This window comes from Stegodyphus dumicola, chromosome 9 (assembly GCF_044657685.1).
Source record: "Stegodyphus dumicola isolate Sdum_Otavi_A_Nest chromosome 9, ASM4465768v1".
In the NCBI taxonomy this organism is placed as follows: Eukaryota; Metazoa; Arthropoda; class Arachnida; order Araneae; family Eresidae; genus Stegodyphus; species Stegodyphus dumicola.
This window is the reverse complement of record NC_140776.1, coordinates 156,416,554-156,437,592: the sequence shown is the minus strand read 5'-3', so window position 1 is coordinate 156,437,592 and position 21,039 is coordinate 156,416,554. Positions and strand designations below refer to the sequence as shown.

Sequence of the window (21,039 nt, the reverse complement as noted above, 5' to 3'; positions counted from 1 at the left end):
GAGGCTTTTCACATCCATAAAAATACCCCTGTTATAATTATTATTCCAAATTCTAATCCATATTTACTCTTAACCTTGACAGAACTTGATTCTTGATTGCTTCTCATTAACCTTTTAATCAACAGATGCTGCTTAGAGTTCCATTTTGTATTATTATGTCAAAGCTGTTTCTGTTTTCTCAACTACATATGTGTTTCAATTTTTGTAATTTTTCACATTTACAGCTTATGTGTAGTCTTCAGAAGTATTATACTAAACATTTTATTGAAGTTATGCCAGCTCTAGTGATTAATTCTTTTTCATATTCAAAAAACATTTATCTTTTAAATGAAAACTTTTGGATGAAGAATCTTAGATTTTAAGTACCATGTATTCTGGCATATAATGTGCACTTTTAATACAAAAAGGAAGATTGAAATTTATGGTGTGTTTTTTATGTCAGATATAAAGATTATAGTTTTAAAAATAAGGAAAAGATTAGCATACAGAAATTATATTTTCTACACTCTTTAATCAAAAGAAATGACGTACCTTTTGAACTTAAAAATTTTTAGTTATTGGATAACATTCATCATATTCATCGTCTGCTATATCTTGAATAATACTCGTATAATTGAATTCTGTTTCATCATCACCATTACTCTTGCTCACATCCACAAATAAATAATTATTCCATTCCATTAAAATTGTTAGATATACTACATATAATTTTTGTAAATTTTTCTTTAATTTAATTCTATGCTTTCATTAGCCACTCACACACTATTTCTAGACTGGCATGATGCATTTGCCTCTTTTTGTAAATATTTTTCAACTTTTTAACACCCACTCATTAACATATGCTAATTGTACTGTTGTTTCAAATTTTTCTTTGAATAGTTTATTGGTATACACATCTAAGTAAAGCTGAAGTAATGGTGTTAATCTGTCTGGAATGGCTGCCATATCTGTGTTGTAATCTTTTGACAATATCTTTGTTTTATTCTTTGAGGCAACAGGATGTCAGGGTTTGTACGATCCTTAAGAGTCCTTAAAAGTCCTTAAATTTTTTTGGAATCAATTTTTGGTCCTTAAAAGTCCTTAATTTTGGCCAAAATCAGTAGAAGGTCTTTAATTTTAATCATCTGAAATTTCTGTTTTTACGACTGCCATTTTGAGTGTGAATTAGCATTTTGGAGGAATATTTTTGGCGATTCACTGAGGTATATGGTTATCTTTTGAATTGGTTCATGGGTTATAATTTGTTTCTATTTCTAATATAAATGATGGGATACTCGAATTGCTAAGCGAGAAGTGAAACGTAAGAATTTCGAAATTCATTTTTTGTGATAAAGAGCTCTTAAACAATTTTCGCTTTTGGGGATGTGAATTCTTTTATTAAACGGTTCTAAATTTGGCGACTTATCAATATTTTGGTGATTTTAAGATCAGTTTCTATAAAAAAATTTTAATTCCAAAATCTGAGAATTTTTCGATCATTTTTTAAAAATATCATAACATTGATAAATTTCATTAAAATAATGGTAATATATTGGAACTATATTTAAAAAATAACATTAAAACATTTTTATTTTTTGCTGTCATATTATGAAGTTTCATTTTAGCAACTTATTATACAATATTTTGAATTTGTAAAATAAACAAGGTATAATGCTATAAAGCATAATTTACAAAACAGCTCTTATCAAAAGCAAAATTAGCTATGTAATTAATTAAAAATGTCTTCTTTTGAATTTTTTCCATGTAATTGTCTCAAAATATTCCAAATTCTCAGAATATGCATCAGTTTTCTCTATAAAATTAATTTTACACCTTTTTCCATCCCCCCCTTTTTTTTTTCAAAATATTTCTGGCTTTTTGCTGTTACAGAATTGTTTGGGATAATTTTTCTTTACTATTTTTGACATTGCGGCTTGGAAAATTTAGAAGGATTTGAAGGCAAAATTTATAGACCCACAATTCTAGAAGATTCGAGAAATAGGTGACAAAATGAAAAATGTCTCCATGGTATCAACGTGTAATGGATGTATTTTACAGGAAGTTTGCGATGAATTTCTTACTTTTGGGAGAACAATGAAGACATAATATTTGAATGTTTTACTCCTGGTACTAGAATCTTTTTCTTAACATGTTAATCTTCCCTTTATGTTCTCTACTTTTCACTAGACACAAGCATGGAAAATATCAAAAATGGTTCTAATCTTATCACTTGGAGAAAGGGATTTTTTTATTAATAAAGAAATTGAAAACTTACAATTTAAAAGATCTATCTAATATGTCTTAATGGCATCATACACAGAGCTGACACTAGGCATTTTCCCATCTGATGCAATCTCTATGGATCCTAAATTCGACTGCATAGTGCTTTTCTAAATTCTGCTTCCAATGCTTGCTCTAAATTCTAAAAGTTTTGCTATTTCTAAATTTTGTTGTTTGGTGTGTCACTAAATTCTAAAAATTCTGCCACATCAGCTCTGTAACCGGCCTTTACCATATATATTTCATATTTCTTCTGAATTTCATATTACGAAAGAAATTAAATTAGTCACTTTTTCTATACATTCTAAATGCATTTAGTGTTTTTTAGAAAAACAGAAATCCTTAGTTAAATCCAAAAATTCCAAAAAAGGGAACATGCTGAAGAAAGAAACTGAATACATAAAGAAAATTATTCTTCAAAGATATGTGCAATTATTATGTAAATTACCCAATTGTTTATGATTTCAGCCTTTACTGTAATTTTCCATTTCTGTTTCTTCATATGATAGAGTTATGGAGCCAGATTAAATTAAAATTAAATTGTATAATCTTCTTTTTCCACATTTTAGTTTGAATTTGACTGTTCTTGTTTAATTACATCACCGTGAGATGTAATTGACTTTATTAGCATCAGAACATGCTAAGTTTGTTCTAAGTTCTTTTTAAATAAGAGGCTTATTTAAACCTTTGTCTGATATTGTAGTTACTTTCAGACATAGTGATAATTTGCTTAACATCTATCAGGGGTTTTGGACTATTTAACTTTTACCAGATCAAGTAAACCCTCATAGGTACATTGTGGAGAGGTTGACAAGTTAGGAGATAAAGCATGCAGAAACTAGCGACAGCATTGGTTTGCATATTGAGACAAATCTCGAATTATTGTTAGAAAAGATGCTTAAAGAGAATGAAATCGATATAAACTAGCCAAAATTTTTGGAAAGGCTTCAAATTAAAATGATGGATAAATATTTTGTTGAGTGTTGTTGTAAAACATAAATGTTTTGTAGCTTTTAATATGTAACTATTCTAATATCGTTTAAAAATAAGTGTCATAAATTACATGTATTTTAAACTGAAATTTTATTAGAGCTTTTTTAACAAATATTTAAAAATAATAGAATTTAATAGTGGCCATGTAAATCCATAATGACTAAGGTTACCTATTTACCTAATTTAATTAGTTATAGCGAACTGCTTTCTCTTAAAAATTATCTCTACATATTAAAGTGAGTTATTGCCTTTCATTAATACTCACTGTGGTCACAAGATAAAACACAAAAATGTAGAAATTCAAGTAAAACTTTCTTTGCATCTAGTGAGACTTAAAATAATACAAAACAACTTATCACCTCTGGTACTTTAATGGCTTATTAAAACCTGAAAGTATATTAACTGGGTTACAACCTCTGGAACTCTACACAAAGCTATGACATTAACTGCATCAAACAGAGCCTGACTAACTTTCAACACTTGCCAACCATGCCTACATCAGGCCCTTCATGTTTGTTCTAATCAGCAGGTCTCTCTCTAGACAAGCAGCAGCGGTGATAACATTCAGTCTAGTTATGAATCATGCTGATTATGATCTTACTTCTCATTTTAACCTATGCTGTTTGACATAAAATCTACCTGCTATTTACTAAACCTCTAGACCAGTGGTTCTCAACCTTTTGACTAACGTGTACCATCTAAACAAAAATTGAAAACCTTTAGTACCACCCATACAAAGTACTACTACCACCACCACTCTTGAACAAAGCTCAGATTTACGAGTGTTAGAGAAAAAACTCAATCTGTATGTTTTTAATTTAAAAATTAATAGTTAAAAATACTTTGCTTCTTTGTGTACCACCTATTTTTTTCATGCATACCACTGGTTGAGAACCTCTGCTCTAGACTGACCAAGTATGTGACAAAATGAGACATAAAAAAAAAATCAACATAAAGCTAACTATTAGTAAAATGTAAATCTCACTTATCTTCTTTCAAATATGTGCAACTATTATAAGTGTAAAATATTTAATGCTACTTGATAAATTGCATAAAGTTTATTTTATTCTCAAACGTATCAATAATTATGTTAATTCATGTTTTATAATAATGCATACTACTTAGGGATCTATTTTATTTTTAGGAGGGTATTGCCAAAGTGAAATTCAGGCATAGAATAATATTTTTAATTGAATTTATTCAGTTCCCATTTGCTCATAGGTCCTTAATTTTTTTCATTAATGGTCCTTAAAAGTCCTTAAAAGTACTTAATTTCCGTGTGCAGAAATGTGTGCGAACCCTGGATGTTCTTGCCAAACATTTCTATATCCGCAGTTTACACCATTTTCAGCCATCTGTTCTTTCTCATGAACATGAATGAAAACACCATTTGGGAAATTAAATTTTAAGCATCATCTTTCTTTTAAAAATAAAGACAATTTTGTACTGTCCATTTTTTCACTTTCATTTGCCCACTTTAAGGCCAATAAACATGTGGAGTTTTTTTTTTTTTTAATTAATGTGTTCAGCCAATTTTCTAGGACCCATTTGCAACACTTTCTTTTAGGATAAGTCATTTTGATGCTGATGACTATTAACATCTGAAACCAGAGTTTCGTTTGGCAAGTGCCATATTTACTACTAAAAAGAACACTAGATCAACTATATTTTAACTCAAAGCAAATGTGATTTACTAAAGTCTTCGATGCTCACTTCAAAATTACAGTGTCAAATGACTACAGAAAGAGAAAATGTCCGACTCCTAATTCCGTGAATTCATTTGGGTCAGAAGTGCATTATTACCCCAAACTATGTCCCCTTTTCTCAAAACCTAAAGTAACATTTTCAAAACACACCTGCATTTAATACAACCCACCTACATTGCAGAATTATTTACTCCCTCAATCAATTCCCCATACACACATATTGTTCCCCTTATTGCTTATCGATTCTGTATACCATTGCTCGAAAGCCTGAAAAAAAAAAAACCTTCATTCGAATGTCTTCAAAAGATTAAAAGAAAAATAAAAGCACAGCGCATTTATTTTTCAGGTTTCTTCATGAAGAAAAGGATGTGCATTATGTGCCGAATATATCTAAAAATTAAAAAATTATAATTTGAAATTATAATAGGTGCACATTATACACCAGAATATATGGTAACTTTAGAAATAGGTCATTGAATTGTCTTTTCTTTCTTGAAGTTTGTTAAGTAACAGAAGCATGTGGATTTAATTGCGATTTTAATTCAATATACGTAATTTAAAAACATTATTTCCAAACAAATTCCAAACATGTATTATTTCCAAACAAAACATTATTTTTGGCTGAGAGTGTATTTTAGAGTGACTAATATTAAAATAAGAATGTTCTTTTATTATATTATGTTACATTTTAAAATTTTTGCAACATATTTATCAATGTCTGTCCTTCTTTTTTTTTTTTTATAGGAGCTAATTAATTGGTATAAAGAAAATAGCTTAGCTGAAAGTTTTAATGGCTTAAATGTGACTCTTATGATTCCGTACAAAAAAGCAATTGCAGGATTCAACAATGAAAGTAAGTATACATTTTTTAAAACTTGTTATATAGTTGATTGGTGATAACCTAGATTATTCTGTTGTAGTTTCTGTGTCTTGAAGAATATTTGCACTTTTACATTTTTAAAATAATTATTGATATTTGACTTGATTTTGTTTTAAACAGGTATTATAGGATATGCAGAAGCATTGTATGATTTTCAAGGTAATGCTCCTAATATGCTGTCCCTTCATAAAGGTGATCGAGTAGCTGTTCTGAGCAAAGCTGGGAACCAGAAGGGGTGGTGGAAGGGGCAGATAGATGAAAATGTAATGAATTTGTTTTTTTGGTTCAGAAACCTGTATAAATTTTCTAATTTTTGCATGTTTTTTTTTTTATTTTATATTATGCCAAATGTTATAGGTTTTTCAGCTTTAACCTTATTTAATTTTTCTTTTGCTTGTACTCTTGTATCTCTGAACTATATTTTCCTGTTAAACTTTCTTTTCAATATCTCCCCCTATTTTTTCTTTTCCCTTTGGAATTTTAAATATGTGTGTTATATAGTATACATTTTTTTACTTCCGGGTAAAATGTATTAAATTGCTACATTTGTTAAGGTGATTGCACTGTATGCCAAAGAAATCTCCTGTTTTGAAATTATCATGAAAAGTGGCTGTTTTTGCTTGCCAGCTAGTTGACTCATATATCATATCAGTAATACTAAGTTTGAAAAATCACCACTGAGAGGGAAGTCAAATGAAATATGTCATGAAAATTGCCACAATCTTATTTAATTCAATTAAGTTAAATTAAATAAGATTTTGGTGTATAATTTAATAAAGTTAAACTAAATAAGTCTTATTTAGTTAAATTTATAAGAGTAAAGACCCTTCTGATGTCTCTGTTAATTTGAGAAATGGGAGTATACTTAACAATTCAAGTATTGTGCCCAGATGAACCGTGAATTGCAGTCTTTAAACAAATGCATATTAACCTACAGTTCTGAGCTGTAGTCTTTTATTAGTAGAATGCAAAGAGCTAATTTGCCATCTATTTTAGAGTTTAGAAGTCACCCAGAAGACAAAAATTGCGTAGGTTGCTTTGGGTAAAAAATGCGTAGTTGCATAGGTTTTCTGTTTTTATTTACAGATGCTGCTACCTACATTCTTTTGTGGGGAAAAAAAAGAATTTATTACTTTTATATGAGGCAGTGGGTGCTTGTACTCTTCATACTTTTTAATGTCATGTTGCTGTGTTTTATGATTCAAGAAGTTAATGGAAAAGGATGATTTAGAACAAGATGGGCTCATTAAATTTTGTTACAAGTGTGAAAGAAGTATGACTGAGATGTGCAAGCAAATTTTCTGGCTAGAAAGCAACTTGTAATTGGTTTAAATAATACGAGAATGGCACCAAAATATGTGGATTTTGCATAAGATGATGGTACTTCTCGTCTGCTTTGCAACAATTTAGAAATCCCAAAACATAACATCTAAGTTTGGTTAATAAGTAAGCAGTGGGAGCACTGCTTGCTTATTAACCAAATTTAGATTTCTGCACCTTCATGTGACCCTTTAAGAGAAGACAAATTTTCTCTTTAAACTGAAACCAAAGCTACAAGAAAAATGGTTGTTCTAGTCCTTGCACAATAAAAATATGTTTATATTAGCTTTGAACTTTATTTCTGTTTTTGCAATTTGTGTTTCATTTTACCATTCTTTTTATGATAATTTGTAAAGCAGTGCTGATCTTTTTAAATGGGAAAATTCCCTGAATTGTTGGATAAAACTATCTTGAAAAGTGTGTATGGTTTATTATATCTGAGAATAGCCTTGCTTATTAAAATATAATCAAATTAGAATAAATGTCTAGATATATCTATAAATTATTTTTCTGTTGAATATCATGTTGATATTATTCTTATTCTGTATATCAGGTTGCTATTATTCTTGTTCTATATATCATGTTGCTAATATTCTTATTCAATATATCATTTCTATATATCATGTTGATATAATTGTCATAATTGATTTGAGTCATATCTTTGTGTTACGATATTATTGGCAAATAAGGTGTGGATTTTTTTTTACCATATACCAAAATATGTTGTTCATGTTATATCACAAGAATGAGTGTATAACTCTATTTCATCGTGGCCACTTTTAATTTCATTCTGTATATGTCTGTATTGGTTAAGTTCTAAAATGTGTTTTTATTTGAATGTTCTAAAATTTGCACAGTTCTTTATTAAATTTCAGGCATGACATTTTTTGAATAATACCATAGGATTCTGATAATCCACACACCTTGGAATCAAGGGCTTCAGATTAGACAATTTAACAAATTATGGACCTGGGTTTTCTTTACACTTTTCTCATTTCAAAGTTTGGCATTACATTTTAATTGTTTGTAAACAAGTAGCTCTCAAAGCATATCCTTATTTTAAGAATTAACCTAATTAAAATTTATAGAATGAAATATAATGATATTTTATAAATACAGTTATTTACAGTGGAAATAATATTAGTAATATCAGTATAGAATGAAATATTGTTTAAAATGGAGAAATTATGGGCAGATATATTAAGGAACTAAAGAACTCTTTTCTAAAATTATTATTACAGAATTTTTAATGTAAAACTAAATTGCTTTCAGAGTAATTTTTATATCTTAACCTTTCCGTTTGGCATTTCTGCTATTATGTCTTGCATATGTACAGTTGGATTAATAACAAAAAATGTTTGCAGTTAATCTTCAAGTTCTTAAATTGAATTTTGGATTTATTAATTGTTTTGGATTCTTTAGCACATTTTTCTTTACCATTTTCTTCAGTTTATGCCAAAAAATCTCTTGAAGTACTATGTTTAATAATCTATCCATATTCACTATTGATATGAAGCAGCTGCAAGATGCATGTATTTTCAAATTCACTGCAGGAAAACTTATGCAGAGATAAATTCCTAACCCATGCTAACCACATAAATTCAAGATTAATTTAAAACAACAGAATATATATCCAAAATGAGGAATTTGTCTTTAAAAAAATTGAGATGAGTTATGGTTCATGTTTATTATAAAATGGGAGCAGTGATGCACATGCAGAAAATATCAAAGAATTTCAGTAACAAAATAAATTTACTTCTTCAATCAGAATATACAGTAAATATAGAGTATTTTTGTGAAAAAATTATTTGCATGTATATATATTAAAGAAAATTCTTGTAAGTTTGCTATGCTGAATTTCATGAGAATTGAAATTTTATTTATTTACATTCAAACACAAGTGTGGATTACTGACTAAATCTAAGTGGTCATAGATTATCAAAAGTTTCCTGTATATTATTATTTCATTAATATTAAAACTGTGCTCTTATTCTGTCAATTTTTACTTGCAGGTTGGGTACTTTCCTTATTCTTATGTGAAGGAAATATTTGATTGAAAGGGAATTTAGTCTGTGATAAAAATACATTTTCTTCTTATAAGCCTGCCATCACAAGTTCTGGCGAATTGGTGCTGACTTTTTTTATCCATTTAATTCTGAATCATGTAGCATCAGTTAATAAAGTGGCTTGTAAGCCAGTGGCATATCATTATTGAACATTAATCATCTGTTTGCATGCAGTGAGCTTAGAGCAGCTGAAAGAAATTTCTATATTTTACTGATCTCTCTTTGCAAACAGCATGCTTCCTCTCATGCTTTGTAAACAGCAGATTATTTTTTCATTTTGTATATATGTACTTTTAAATTGCCAAAAGATGTAGTTAAGGTTAATCATGTTGAATGTTGAACAAATATTTCTTGGTAAAATTAAATAAATATATATATATATGTGTGTGTGTGTGTACACATATTTAATTACCTGTGTTTGTTTGTGTGTATATATGCCGTAATTTCATATTCTTTATTTGTGTATAATAAACTTTTTTTCTCAAAAAATAAAAATTTTAATTTATGTACTTGAAAGCATAATTTACATTTAAACAGTACTTTGAATTATGTTTATGGGGTTTATGTTCCATAGACATAAAAATTAAATATAGCCTGTGATATGGAGTTGTGAAAAACATTGTTTGATATATAATATTAAAATGTATTAAAATAACTATGTAAAGGTTCTTAAAGAGCAAGTGCATGAATGTATTTTTGATTATATAGCTTTTTGTACAAATGAAATGAAAATACAGTCATCATGTTTTCATTCAGAATCATTATTGATAATTGTCGGAAGGAGATGAAGGTTTTGTTGTTAATTCGTTTAGTTAATGTAATAATGTAAAATTAAATTAATGCATTGCAGAAATTACATTTTATTAAATATCCTGTTTTTCTGAAAGTCTGTATCTGTTTCTTGATTTCTCACATAAAATTTATTAAAGGACACTCTGACGCTGTACTGGACACTGTAACAAATGCACTCAGTCACACACTTTGCAACTAATCCTAAATTTGTTAAACACTGCAACAAATGGGGAGATATGTGTATCATGCAACTGGAAATTTTTTAATTTTCATTTTATGGTTGATCTTAGTAAATTTTATTTACCTGTTAATGTATTACAGTGTACAAAGTCTGAAATCTGGATGTCCGGATTTTTTTTTAATTAATGCTTTACGCATGCTTATCTGATTTTTCCTTACATAATAAAACATGTGGAGACTTTCACTTAAAAATTCCGATTCTTAATTTCACTTAGGCACTAAATAACGTTTAGACATCACAGCATTGTTTGATATATAATATTAAACAATGCTGTGACAATTAATTAAACGACTCAGTTTTCATCACCGCATGTTTATCAATACATGACAGCTTCAGTAATAACTCATGCTGTGATGTCTAAACATTTTACTGTAGATGTGCACCTTGTATTTTGGTTGCAATTGGCCGCACTAAACATATATAAATATATTTATATATATATATTCACTCTGTTACACATCTCAGTGATCTCAGTTTCTTTACTCGTATATGTTTGTAAATTGTACATTTTTCGCTTTAAAAATGATTGAATTATGTTGTTTTTATCTTCCGGTTTCCTCATTATGGAAAAACAATCATGTAAGCATAAATTTATGAGATTAATAATTTGGCTCCATAGCTGAGTATCTGCTTGGCATACATCTCAAACCAAAATATTCACCTATATTATATCCCTGACATGGGCCTGACAAGTCATTATTTATTATATTTTGCTTTCATCACCACATGTTTATCAATACATGACAGCTTCAGTAATAACTCATGCTGTGATGTCTAAATGTTTTACTTCCTGGTAGGAAGTAAAAAGGAAGTCTTGTAATCGCGAAAGTTTCAGGCAGCATATTTCAACGAAAATATCAATCTTGACTGCTATCGAATGCAATTTAACGATGTTTTTGTGTTATACTTGTACGTAAGGACAGAATAAAAGACTCGTTTCCTCCAAAAAAGTTATAAAACTGCTTTAAAATTAATTCTGAAGAGAATTTTTTGTGGCGTCTGTACGAATGTATGTACGTACGTATCTCGCATAACTCAAAAACGAGTAGCCTCAGAACGTTGAAATTTTGTATATAGGACTGCTATAACATGTAGATGTGCACCTCGTATTTTGGTTGCAATTGGCCTCACTAAACGTATATAAATATATTTATATATATATCCACTCTGTTACACATCTCAGTGATCTCAGTTTCTTGACTAGTATATGTTTGTAAATTGTACATTTTTCGCTTTAAAAATGATTGAATTATGTTGTTTTTATCTTCTGATTAAGGTTTTTATGCCTTTAGTAAATCTGTATGCAATATTTTTAGAATTATCAACAATTTTAAAGTTGTTTAAGTGCCGTTAAGCCTTTTTTTTATGGCAGCCATTGATTGTTTACATTTGAAACAGCCGACTAGTGGATTTGTTGCCAATCTAGAGAAACTTAGCTTCGCAACAACAAAGATAATGCCCTCATTTGTTATTATTGCCAATTAAATCATGCTTAATACTTTCTGGAATTTTTTCGAGGAAATAAGTGTTTAAGATTTACTTTGTAATTTTTATTATAGATATTTTGAGTTTTTATGTATTTTTGCCTTCTCGTGAAGTGAGAACTGAATTAATTGAATGAGAAATACTGAATCGTCTGTGAAAAACTGTTTCTTTTTTCTTTTGTTTCTTTTATACATCATTCTAGTTTTATTATAGCATTTGAATAGAACATGTGGCAACGATTAGATAATTCTATTCTTTAAATGATATAAATTTTGTGCATTATGAGTTATAATATGAACGAAATATAATACTGTTAAGTGAATCTAGCGCCAGAGTGTCACTATGGTAAACAAATACTAGAGGGAATTTTAAAGAATGCATTTATTCTATTGTGGTTTATGCGCTGTCGGCGAGGTATATTTAATTCTATCCAATAAGTTTAAATGAAATTCAAGAAAAAATGCGTATAATTTAATATTCCGTACAAGGAAGTAATGTGGTGTACACATCAGATTTTTTTATATTAGTAATTGAATAACAAGCAACCTTTTCTGCTAATATTACGCTTGGCGATGATTATAGATTTTTAAAAGCTCTAAAAATTTTTGCCGAGGAAAAATTAAACAAAAATTTCTTTTTATATGCTAAAAATAGATTTTGTTAATTAAACTCACAGGCCAAAAGATTACATTTAGTGCTATTTTAATTAAGAATAACTGATATGTTATTCTCCATAAACCCAGAAATGGTGGTAGAATATAGGGAAGATGAAATTTTTGGAATTTGGGGAAGCACCGAGGGGCAAAATTAAGGGATGAGAAGTTTTTATGATTTAGGGAAAGCACTGGGATCCAAAGTTTAGGCATGATGAAAATTTAGAACTTTTGTAGCAGAATTTAGGACTCGTAGAGACTGCACCAGGCGGTATCATGCAGCGGTCCTATATAAAGCCTTAAATATATGTGGGAGTTTATTTATTCAGGACTTTGATTTGTTTGAAGCATGTGCAAGAAATAAACGTAGGTATAGTAAATAACTAAACTAATACAATTCAAGCTTAATTCAGCACGCAATAGGAGCAAGAGAAAATTTAGCGAAACAACTTGGCTTTCATCGCCAACTTGTGATACACAGCCAGTAATGTATAACAAATGCTATTAAGCTAGGCTGAAATTATCTTTACCAATTCTAAGGCATTTCAATTAGCGTAGCAGGCTGCACTGCTCCCTGATCTTCTAATTTTATCCAGCTTATTATTTTTTGCAGACTGTTATTATTACAGCAATTTTATAAAAACTAAGCTTAAACTTTAGATTATGTCGAAAAGAGTTTCGAAAGGAATGTGGGCGATAAAAAAGTGAAACCATGTTTCGATGCCCATTAAACAAAAAGTGGAATTGCTGCAAAAAATAAATAAAGGCATATCTGCCTCAAAATTATGAGAGGAGTATGGCATTGGAAAGTTCACTGTATATGACACAAGAAAAAGGAACTTTTTGAATTTTTTTGTGGAAGCATCTTTAACAACTTACATTGAAAGAAATGTTTAATAAAGTTTAAGAAAGAAATTTTAATGTTTAATAAATATTAAGCCTTTTTTTTTGTAAATTTTGATACCGTTTAGATCATAATTGTTCTTTATTTCATAAATTACGATTTCATATTTTTAATTGTATAATTTCTGCATGCCATCTTACCAGATTTAAATGGATGATCTTTTATCCAGAAAGATCCCAAATCCGGAATCGAAGTCACGACCAGTCTGGATTTCGGACTTTGTACTGTATTAATTCTGCAGAAGCAGTTCTCGTAGTATATTGTTTAACTGAAGGTGACTGCATTTATCATTTGTTGGCACAGAATTTAAATCTCAAACCAAACATGAATGTTCTTGTAGAGATTTATTTATGTCTGTGATTCAGAAGTCTTTCCAAGAGGATGGTGGTTGGAGAAGAGGGTTACAAGAATCTCAGATTTCATGTCCTCATGTGTTCTTAATCAGAAATAGGATGGAGCTGAGGCAAATTGCCTCATATGCCTTGCATATATTAAATAATTCAGTTAAGTAAAAGGCATAATATTTTATTAAACTTAATTGCTTTACATCATTTTATATTTAAACAAAATCTGATTATGGTTACATGTTATACTTTTTATTAATATTTGTAAAATCTGTTTCTAGTTCAGCTGAAAGTTATCTACTGTAGCGTGCATTATGGGAAGTTTTCAAAATGCTTGCATTCAGCTCTACAGCTATCATACTTATAATGTGTATTGTCTCGATTAAGGCAATGTAAAACTCATGATCGAGCCATACAGGGCCCACCAGTGGCCGAGCAGTAAAGTCGTCGAACACTGGTAGTTTGAATCCCACGAACAGGCTGGCAACGTGGGTGTTTTTGTGGTTTTTCCCCATGTGTAACGTGTATACGAGCCAGTTTCGCTTCCCAGTCCTCTACGAAGGCATCCCTCCCCTTAGGCAGGTAGCCCTAGTGTGCTTTTCCGTAATTAAATAAACCAAACTAAACCGAGCCATACAGTTAGTAAGGAAATCCATTGCAGTTAAAATTGCGTGTAGAACATGGAACGTTTGGGATTAAATATATTTATGGTAAACTAATTTGAAACTATTATTGTTTTTTTGGAAGGATACTTTGGAGGGCTTTGACTGTTGGATGTTTATCTTCTTCTAGTAATTTGGTTGTGACATATAATTGAAATGAAATAGTTTGATAACTTCTATGAAAGGTTAATCTTTTTATATGGCAATCCAGACTTATATGTTGTTAGGTTTATGAAGCAGAAATTGGATACCTTTTAACACTTTGACTGCCATGTCGCCTATATTCGGGTGATGGCAAAAATTCTGATTAGACCCCGTCATCTGTATCTGGGTGACAGTTCTGTGAGTACTTATGGAGTAAAGTAGGTATTTGAAAAACTGATTGTTGAAAAAAACAAACAAAAATTATTGTTGCTGACAGCTAAATTCATTGTCTTCACTAAACTATATTGTGCTTTCTTTGGTATCAAATTTTCTTTTTCCCTAAACAACCAATTCTTATAAAATATGTCCAGTAATATCTACACCACATTTATTATCGCTGCATTTATCAGTATTCGAATCGGAATCTGAAGATTTAATTTCATTTATAATTAAATTTCTGAAAAATCTTGACTGTTTCTCATTGCTACTTTTCGAATTTTTGTAAGCTTTGCAATAGCACTGGAGCTTCTTCTCCAGTGCTATAGGATTCATTTAAAAATTATCCTTCCATTTTTCTTTTAGACTTTGCTTGTTGGGGTAACAATTTGAACACACGTAAAAAAAATTCAACTATTTGTCACAACAGAAAAAATATTTGGAAAAGAAGAAATAATTTTCGAATCTCGTACCCTTTCTTAGGTACTTCAGTTCTTGAGGAAAGATTGTAAACTGAAGGCATATCCTAAAATGTTTCATTCAAGATGTTCTAAACTCCTACAGTCAGAAACAATAGATGGATGGTGTAGCAGCACTTATGGCCTAAAGGAGATTTTCTTACAAACTCGCATAGCAGTCAGCATGTTAGTGGGAGACTTTGTTTGGCCCTATAGTCATTATTCGTTGTGAGAATTTTCATCATTGGTTCTTTAAAAATGTCTCTGAAGTCAAATATCATGTAATTAATGCTGTGTATTTCTTTGTGCCTTTGAAAACCTTTCTGGAAAAATCATTTATGGCTCAACTAATGAGGTGAAGATAGCTTGTTATTGGTCTTTTGTTCAACAGGTAATTTGTTTATAAAATTCTTTTCCAGTGCTATAGGATTCATTTAAAAATTATCCTTCCATTTTTCTTTTAGACTTTGCTTGTTGGGGTAACAATTTGAACACACGTAAAAAAAATTCAACTATTTGTCACAACAGAAAAAATATTTGGAAAAGAAGAAATAATTTTCGAATCTCATACCCTTTCTTAGGTACTTCAGTTCTTGAGGAAGGATTGTATACTGAAGGCATATCCTAAAATGTTTCATTCAAGATGTTCTAAACTCCTACAGTCAGAAACAATAGATGAATGGTGTAGCAGCACTCAGCCTAAAGGAGATTTTCTTACAAACTCGCATAGCAGTCAGCATGTTAGTGGGAGACTTTGTTTGGCCCTATAGTCATTATTGGTTGTGAGAATTTTCATCATTGGTTCTCTAAAAATGTCTCTGAAGTCAAAAATCATGTAATTAATGCTGTGTATTTCTTTGTGCCTTTGAAAACTTTTCTGGAAAAGTCATTTATGGCTCAACTAATGAGGTGAAGATAGCTTGTTATTGGTCTTTTGTTCAACAGGTAATTTGTTTAAAAAATTTCTATTAGAAGGGCACTATTAAGCTTGTTCCTGATTGTTGCAGCTGCTGTTATGGCAGTTTTTGTCAAAAGGAAATGAATTCAATCAGGCCATACGATTCTGGAGTAGAAAAGTTTTCACTGTCTCTTGCATATCACCTAATTATCAGTTAATGTAGTGTCTGGTACTTTTCTTTTATCACCTCCATCTTCTTGTTTTCATCCTGATTTTCTGTTTACTGGGTTTCTTCCTGAAAGGGAAACAATTATTTATGAATATTTTATATATAACACTGTTACTGTTATACATTATATTTTGGTAGTTGAAAGTATAACAGATTATTTTACAAGTCAAATCTTCAGTAGGCTTATATTCGGGTCATTGAACTTATTGAAGGAAAATCTGAAGAAGCATTAATAACATAAAATACTTTAAATATATTGTCTAGTACTGGACAAACGTTTTGCATGTACAAGATGGAAATAATAGTTCCTATTAAAATAATGAATAAAAATGATAATAATAAATTAAAATTCATTTGTTCCTGATAGGATTTCCTTCACTTTTGGAATAGAAGCCATGAATAAAGACACAAGGCTTATTTTGCAGCTGTACTCATGTGCACTCATGTTTTCATACTGAGAATCAATTTTTTCTTTATTAACTTCTGAGCTTAGAGCAGGGGAATGTTTAGTTCAGAGTATGTTATTCAGGCATATATTAATTTTGGAAATTAAGTAGAAAGTTGTTATGCTTGGAAAAGATGTATCTCCAACATATCCTAAAAATCTTTTGGTAGCCATTTTACTCAGAAAACTGAACATTTATATGATGAACTGAGAACTGATGAAAAACGTAGAAAATGTATCTCAACACTGCATCATGAATTCTAAGCATATGCTGTTTTAAAATTTTTTGTAATTTTTCTGTTGAACTGTATATTGCATAAGTGCGAAGAAGATGGTACTTAATAATAAAGCTAAAAAGACAAAAAAAAAAAAAAAAAAAAAAAAAAAATGATTAGCAAGAGCGAGTGCAACACTGGTAGACTGCAACTCAGCGGAAGCATAAAAAATCCTTAACAAACCCTTTTGAGCAACCATTAAAATCTGAACCCTTTCGGATTTTTCTTTTTTGTTTCTTTCTTGATGAATTTCTTCATTTTTATTTGTATAAACTTTAAGATGACTTTTATTCTTTGGTAAATCCTTGATGGTAATAACAAAATCGTAGATCATCATTATTTTCTTTGTCATCAGATATTTCATCTGCTTTGGGAAGCAAATGACAAAATGAACTCCTTTAATATTTATTTTATATTGGAGAAAATCTTGAGTATTTAAATAGGAGAAATGTTTTTAGTTAAGTTTTAAATAACTTAAATATATATTTGGGAATGAAGATAGTGATATTGTATGCAAAAAGTTATATATATGCTGTGGTATAATATTATATATTTCTATAATTCTTCATATGAGCCATTCATGTGTATGAAGCACACATGCAAGATTATCTGATCAAGTCAATGTTCCTGCCAAGTTTCATTCTCTTAATTAAATTTCTTCGTTCCGAAGACTAAAATGCAATGAGATTCATCATAGATTATGACATATATATGAAAAAATGGCTGTGATAAAATGATGCCACAAATTTCAAGCTATCTGTTTGCAAAAGATCAGAACAGAAATAAAAAAAGTTGTGGAATTTTCCTCAGTTGTTTTATAGGCTGCCTTGGTATGATTCTGTGAGTAAGACACATGATGACTAGTGATGCATTGTATCAAATATTTTAATCTAGAAGGTAATTTCAAAAAGAAATAATAGTAGTATGTACCTTTTTTTTTTTTTTTTTTTTTTTTTTTTTTTTGTATATTAAAGCTTTTTTCCTTATTCCCATTTTTATCTGCGATCTTTTTAGAATTTAGTTAAAAAAATAGCCTTTCGTACTTGCAAATTTTTTGTATGCATATTTCCGCCATAGAATTTTTCGCAGGATGAAGCTGTAGCCTTTCGAAAAATATTAGAAATAAAAAGCAAGTATCAGTGAATTTTGAGTTATAAATACCGTATTTACTCGCATGTTGCCCCCTTTTTCTACTAATTTTACTGCTTGAAAATTAAGAGGAGAAAAATGTACGATGTATGCTATTTCAAAAAAGAAAATTAAATGATAAACATAGCATATTAAAAAGCAGACATAAAGACAAATATTATTATATTGTCTTTCAAAGAAAGGACATCTTGCATACTTTTACATTATTATCATAAATCAGAAGTTTTTGAATCATGCTGCAAAAACTAAAGTAAAAAAATATGTTTGTAAATACAATATTTATATTATTAAAAGCTATAAAATTGTATTTTTGTTTGCTATTGATTTGTGTATGTTTTTCATTCATTAATTTGGCCTGATTCAATATTTAGTTATATATTTTTCAAATAAGAAAAACATCATGAAAGAAGTTTGGAAATATGCGAAGATGTAATTTATGTACTTACTTTTTAGTTTTGTATTGCTATTCAGCCAAAATTGAAGTTATCCAATAGATTAAGTTACCATTTAAGAAAACATCTAAAATCAAACTAAATTTATGAACACATTCATATACAAGAAATTTAAAGTACTTATTTCATAGTAGTTAAGAATTTGCTGACATCCTAGTGCACGAAATAAAATATCCTTAGATGCAATAAAATTTACAAATTTTCTTTTTCAATCTGTGGGTTGAAAAATTAAACAAATCTTCAGATTTTAAAATTTATTTAAATAACACAGGTATTAAGGATTTAGATTTTCTCTGCCAAAATATTCTGCTTTTGCGTATATTTTCCTAAAATTTCTTTAAAATGTTTTGAATGTTGAAGTATATTGGAATATTAGTGTAGGGCAAGGGTAGGGAAATGCTTTTAAGCTTGGTCTAAAAAAGTCTTTTATAGTGTATTATGGAAGCAGAGTCATTAAAAGGTTAGAGGGTGCTTGTGTGGCAATTTTTTGTGGTGTCCCGATTGTTCACCAGGTGCTACAGAGGCTGTTCTCACATTTTTTAGACGATTTTGGTAAGCGGTAATAAAAAATCGTTTGCTGCAAAAGAAGTAATTGCAATTGTGCTATGTTTTTAAAAGTCAAAATTATCATCTGTGGCTTGAGAGTTTTTTTTTTTTTTAAATTCAAAATGGCGAATTTAACAAAGCAATGGTTCGAAGGCTACATTTACGCTCTTTCCGAAGAGAAATATGCATACTCCGTTATCCAAAATCGATGTGAGAGTCATGTTTTTGTGATATCTAAAGCGTCAATAGGTAATATCATCAACAAGAAAGGAAAAAACGTCAAATTGGAGCCTCAACTGGGACAAAAATTCCAAACAAGTATCCAAGGAAAAAACGGACATCTTCGACTATTGCAAAGGGACGTTGTTTAATGTTAAAAGAAAATCGCCCTAGTCAAAGGACAGTTGCAAAATCATTAAAATGCTCGGTGTCCACTGTAAACAAAATGATAAACGTTGATTTAAATCTTAAGAAAGCGAAAAAACGCAATGTGCATCGTCTTCTTCCAAAGCATATCACTCAACGCAGGACACGCTGCAGATTTCTATATGAGAAACATTTATACAAAGAAAAATGGAAAACAATTGTCACAATAGATGAAGCATGGGTGTATTTAAATGACTGTAACAAAAAAAAGAGCCATTTATTCATAAAAGGGGAGAAAAAAATTTAAGTACCTGGTTCAAAGAATCGAAAGAAAGTTTTTCTAAGGGATTCATGATTGTTGCTGGTTTTTCTTATAATGGCAAGTTAAAACTAAAGAGAGTGCAAAAAAAAATGTCAAGATTAACTCCAAATACTATCAGGAACATATTTTATTGCCAATTTTTCTGAATGAAATACCATCGCTTTACCCACAGTGCCATCCATCCGTGAGACTCCATCAGGACAAAGCTAGCAGTCACACATCAAAATCCACTGTAAATTTCCTAAAAGAAATGGAACAAAAAACTGGTATGAAGGCCATACCCTTCACTGATATCCCTACTAAATCTCCTGATGTGTCACCTATCGATTTTTGTGCTTTCGGACTTTTAAAAACTGCATTATCCAAACGTTGTCCCAAAACCCTAACATGACTCTGGAAAGCTGTTTTGGAGGAATGGGATAGAATACCTTTTCTGCCACTTCAAAAGATATTATTATCCTGGAAATTTCGGTGTCGAAAGATAGTTCAGAATAAGGGATGTCAAATAGAACATTTAAAACACAAGAATTTTATGTAATTTAGTTTTGTGAATACAATATACATCGTCTAAAAAATGTGTGAATAGCCTCTGTACTAGAAGGATACTCCACCATAATAGATATATATTTTTTAAATTTACAATTTAAAGTATTTTATGCAAGTAATTTCATATTTCACTTTTCATGTTTTTTCAATGATGAATACAGGTTCATATTGAGCCTACATGTGAGTCAACCAGTGCAACGTAAAATGAAATTTGGCGAAAAAAATGCCATTTTTATGCTTAAATGACATATTAAAAGTGATAAACATATAAAATCTTACCTAATACTGTAGTTCTCTTCATAAAGTGTAACGAAATCTTGATAGTAGATCGATACCTATTGTTTCTTTCCTAATAACTGTAATCATTTTTCTGCAACGAGTTTTCAGATGTGTCTGGAGACATGGTGCTCGCACTAGCGATTTTCAGAAGTGAATGCCTTTTAACTTTATAAGGTATTTTCTCTCTCCTCTCTTCATAGCATCATCGTGTAACTGGTACGATGTCCGACACGTAATCGGGAGGTATGGAATTCGAGAAGGCATTGCGGACTTTTCCAGTTTCCCGACATCGAAAAATTCTAAAATGACTTTACATTTTGGATTTCGTTGGAGACATATTCCTTTCATAAATGAGAAAATTTGTTCACATTGATTCGTACTACCAAGCATGGTGAAAAATTTGTGACTT

The 21,039-nt window shown here is 29.9% G+C and overlaps 1 protein-coding gene across 6 annotated transcripts in view; it reads left to right on the top strand.

Annotated features, from left to right (window-relative positions):
- LOC118189618 (protein vav-like) overlaps positions 1-10,110 on the top strand; it is a 111,495-nt gene extending 101,385 nt beyond the window's left edge. For all 6 annotated transcript variants that reach the window (XM_085824263.1, XM_035360268.2, XM_035360269.2 and 3 more), the window contains 3 exons: positions 5,703-5,811; positions 5,959-6,101; positions 9,171-10,110. In XM_085824263.1, the coding sequence (XP_085680389.1) occupies positions 5,703-5,811; positions 5,959-6,101; positions 9,171-9,215 (297 nt within the window). In that variant the 3' untranslated portion in view covers positions 9,216-10,110. The remainder of the gene's footprint in view (positions 1-5,702; positions 5,812-5,958; positions 6,102-9,170) is intronic.
- The last annotated feature ends 10,929 nt before the right edge of the window (positions 10,111-21,039 follow it).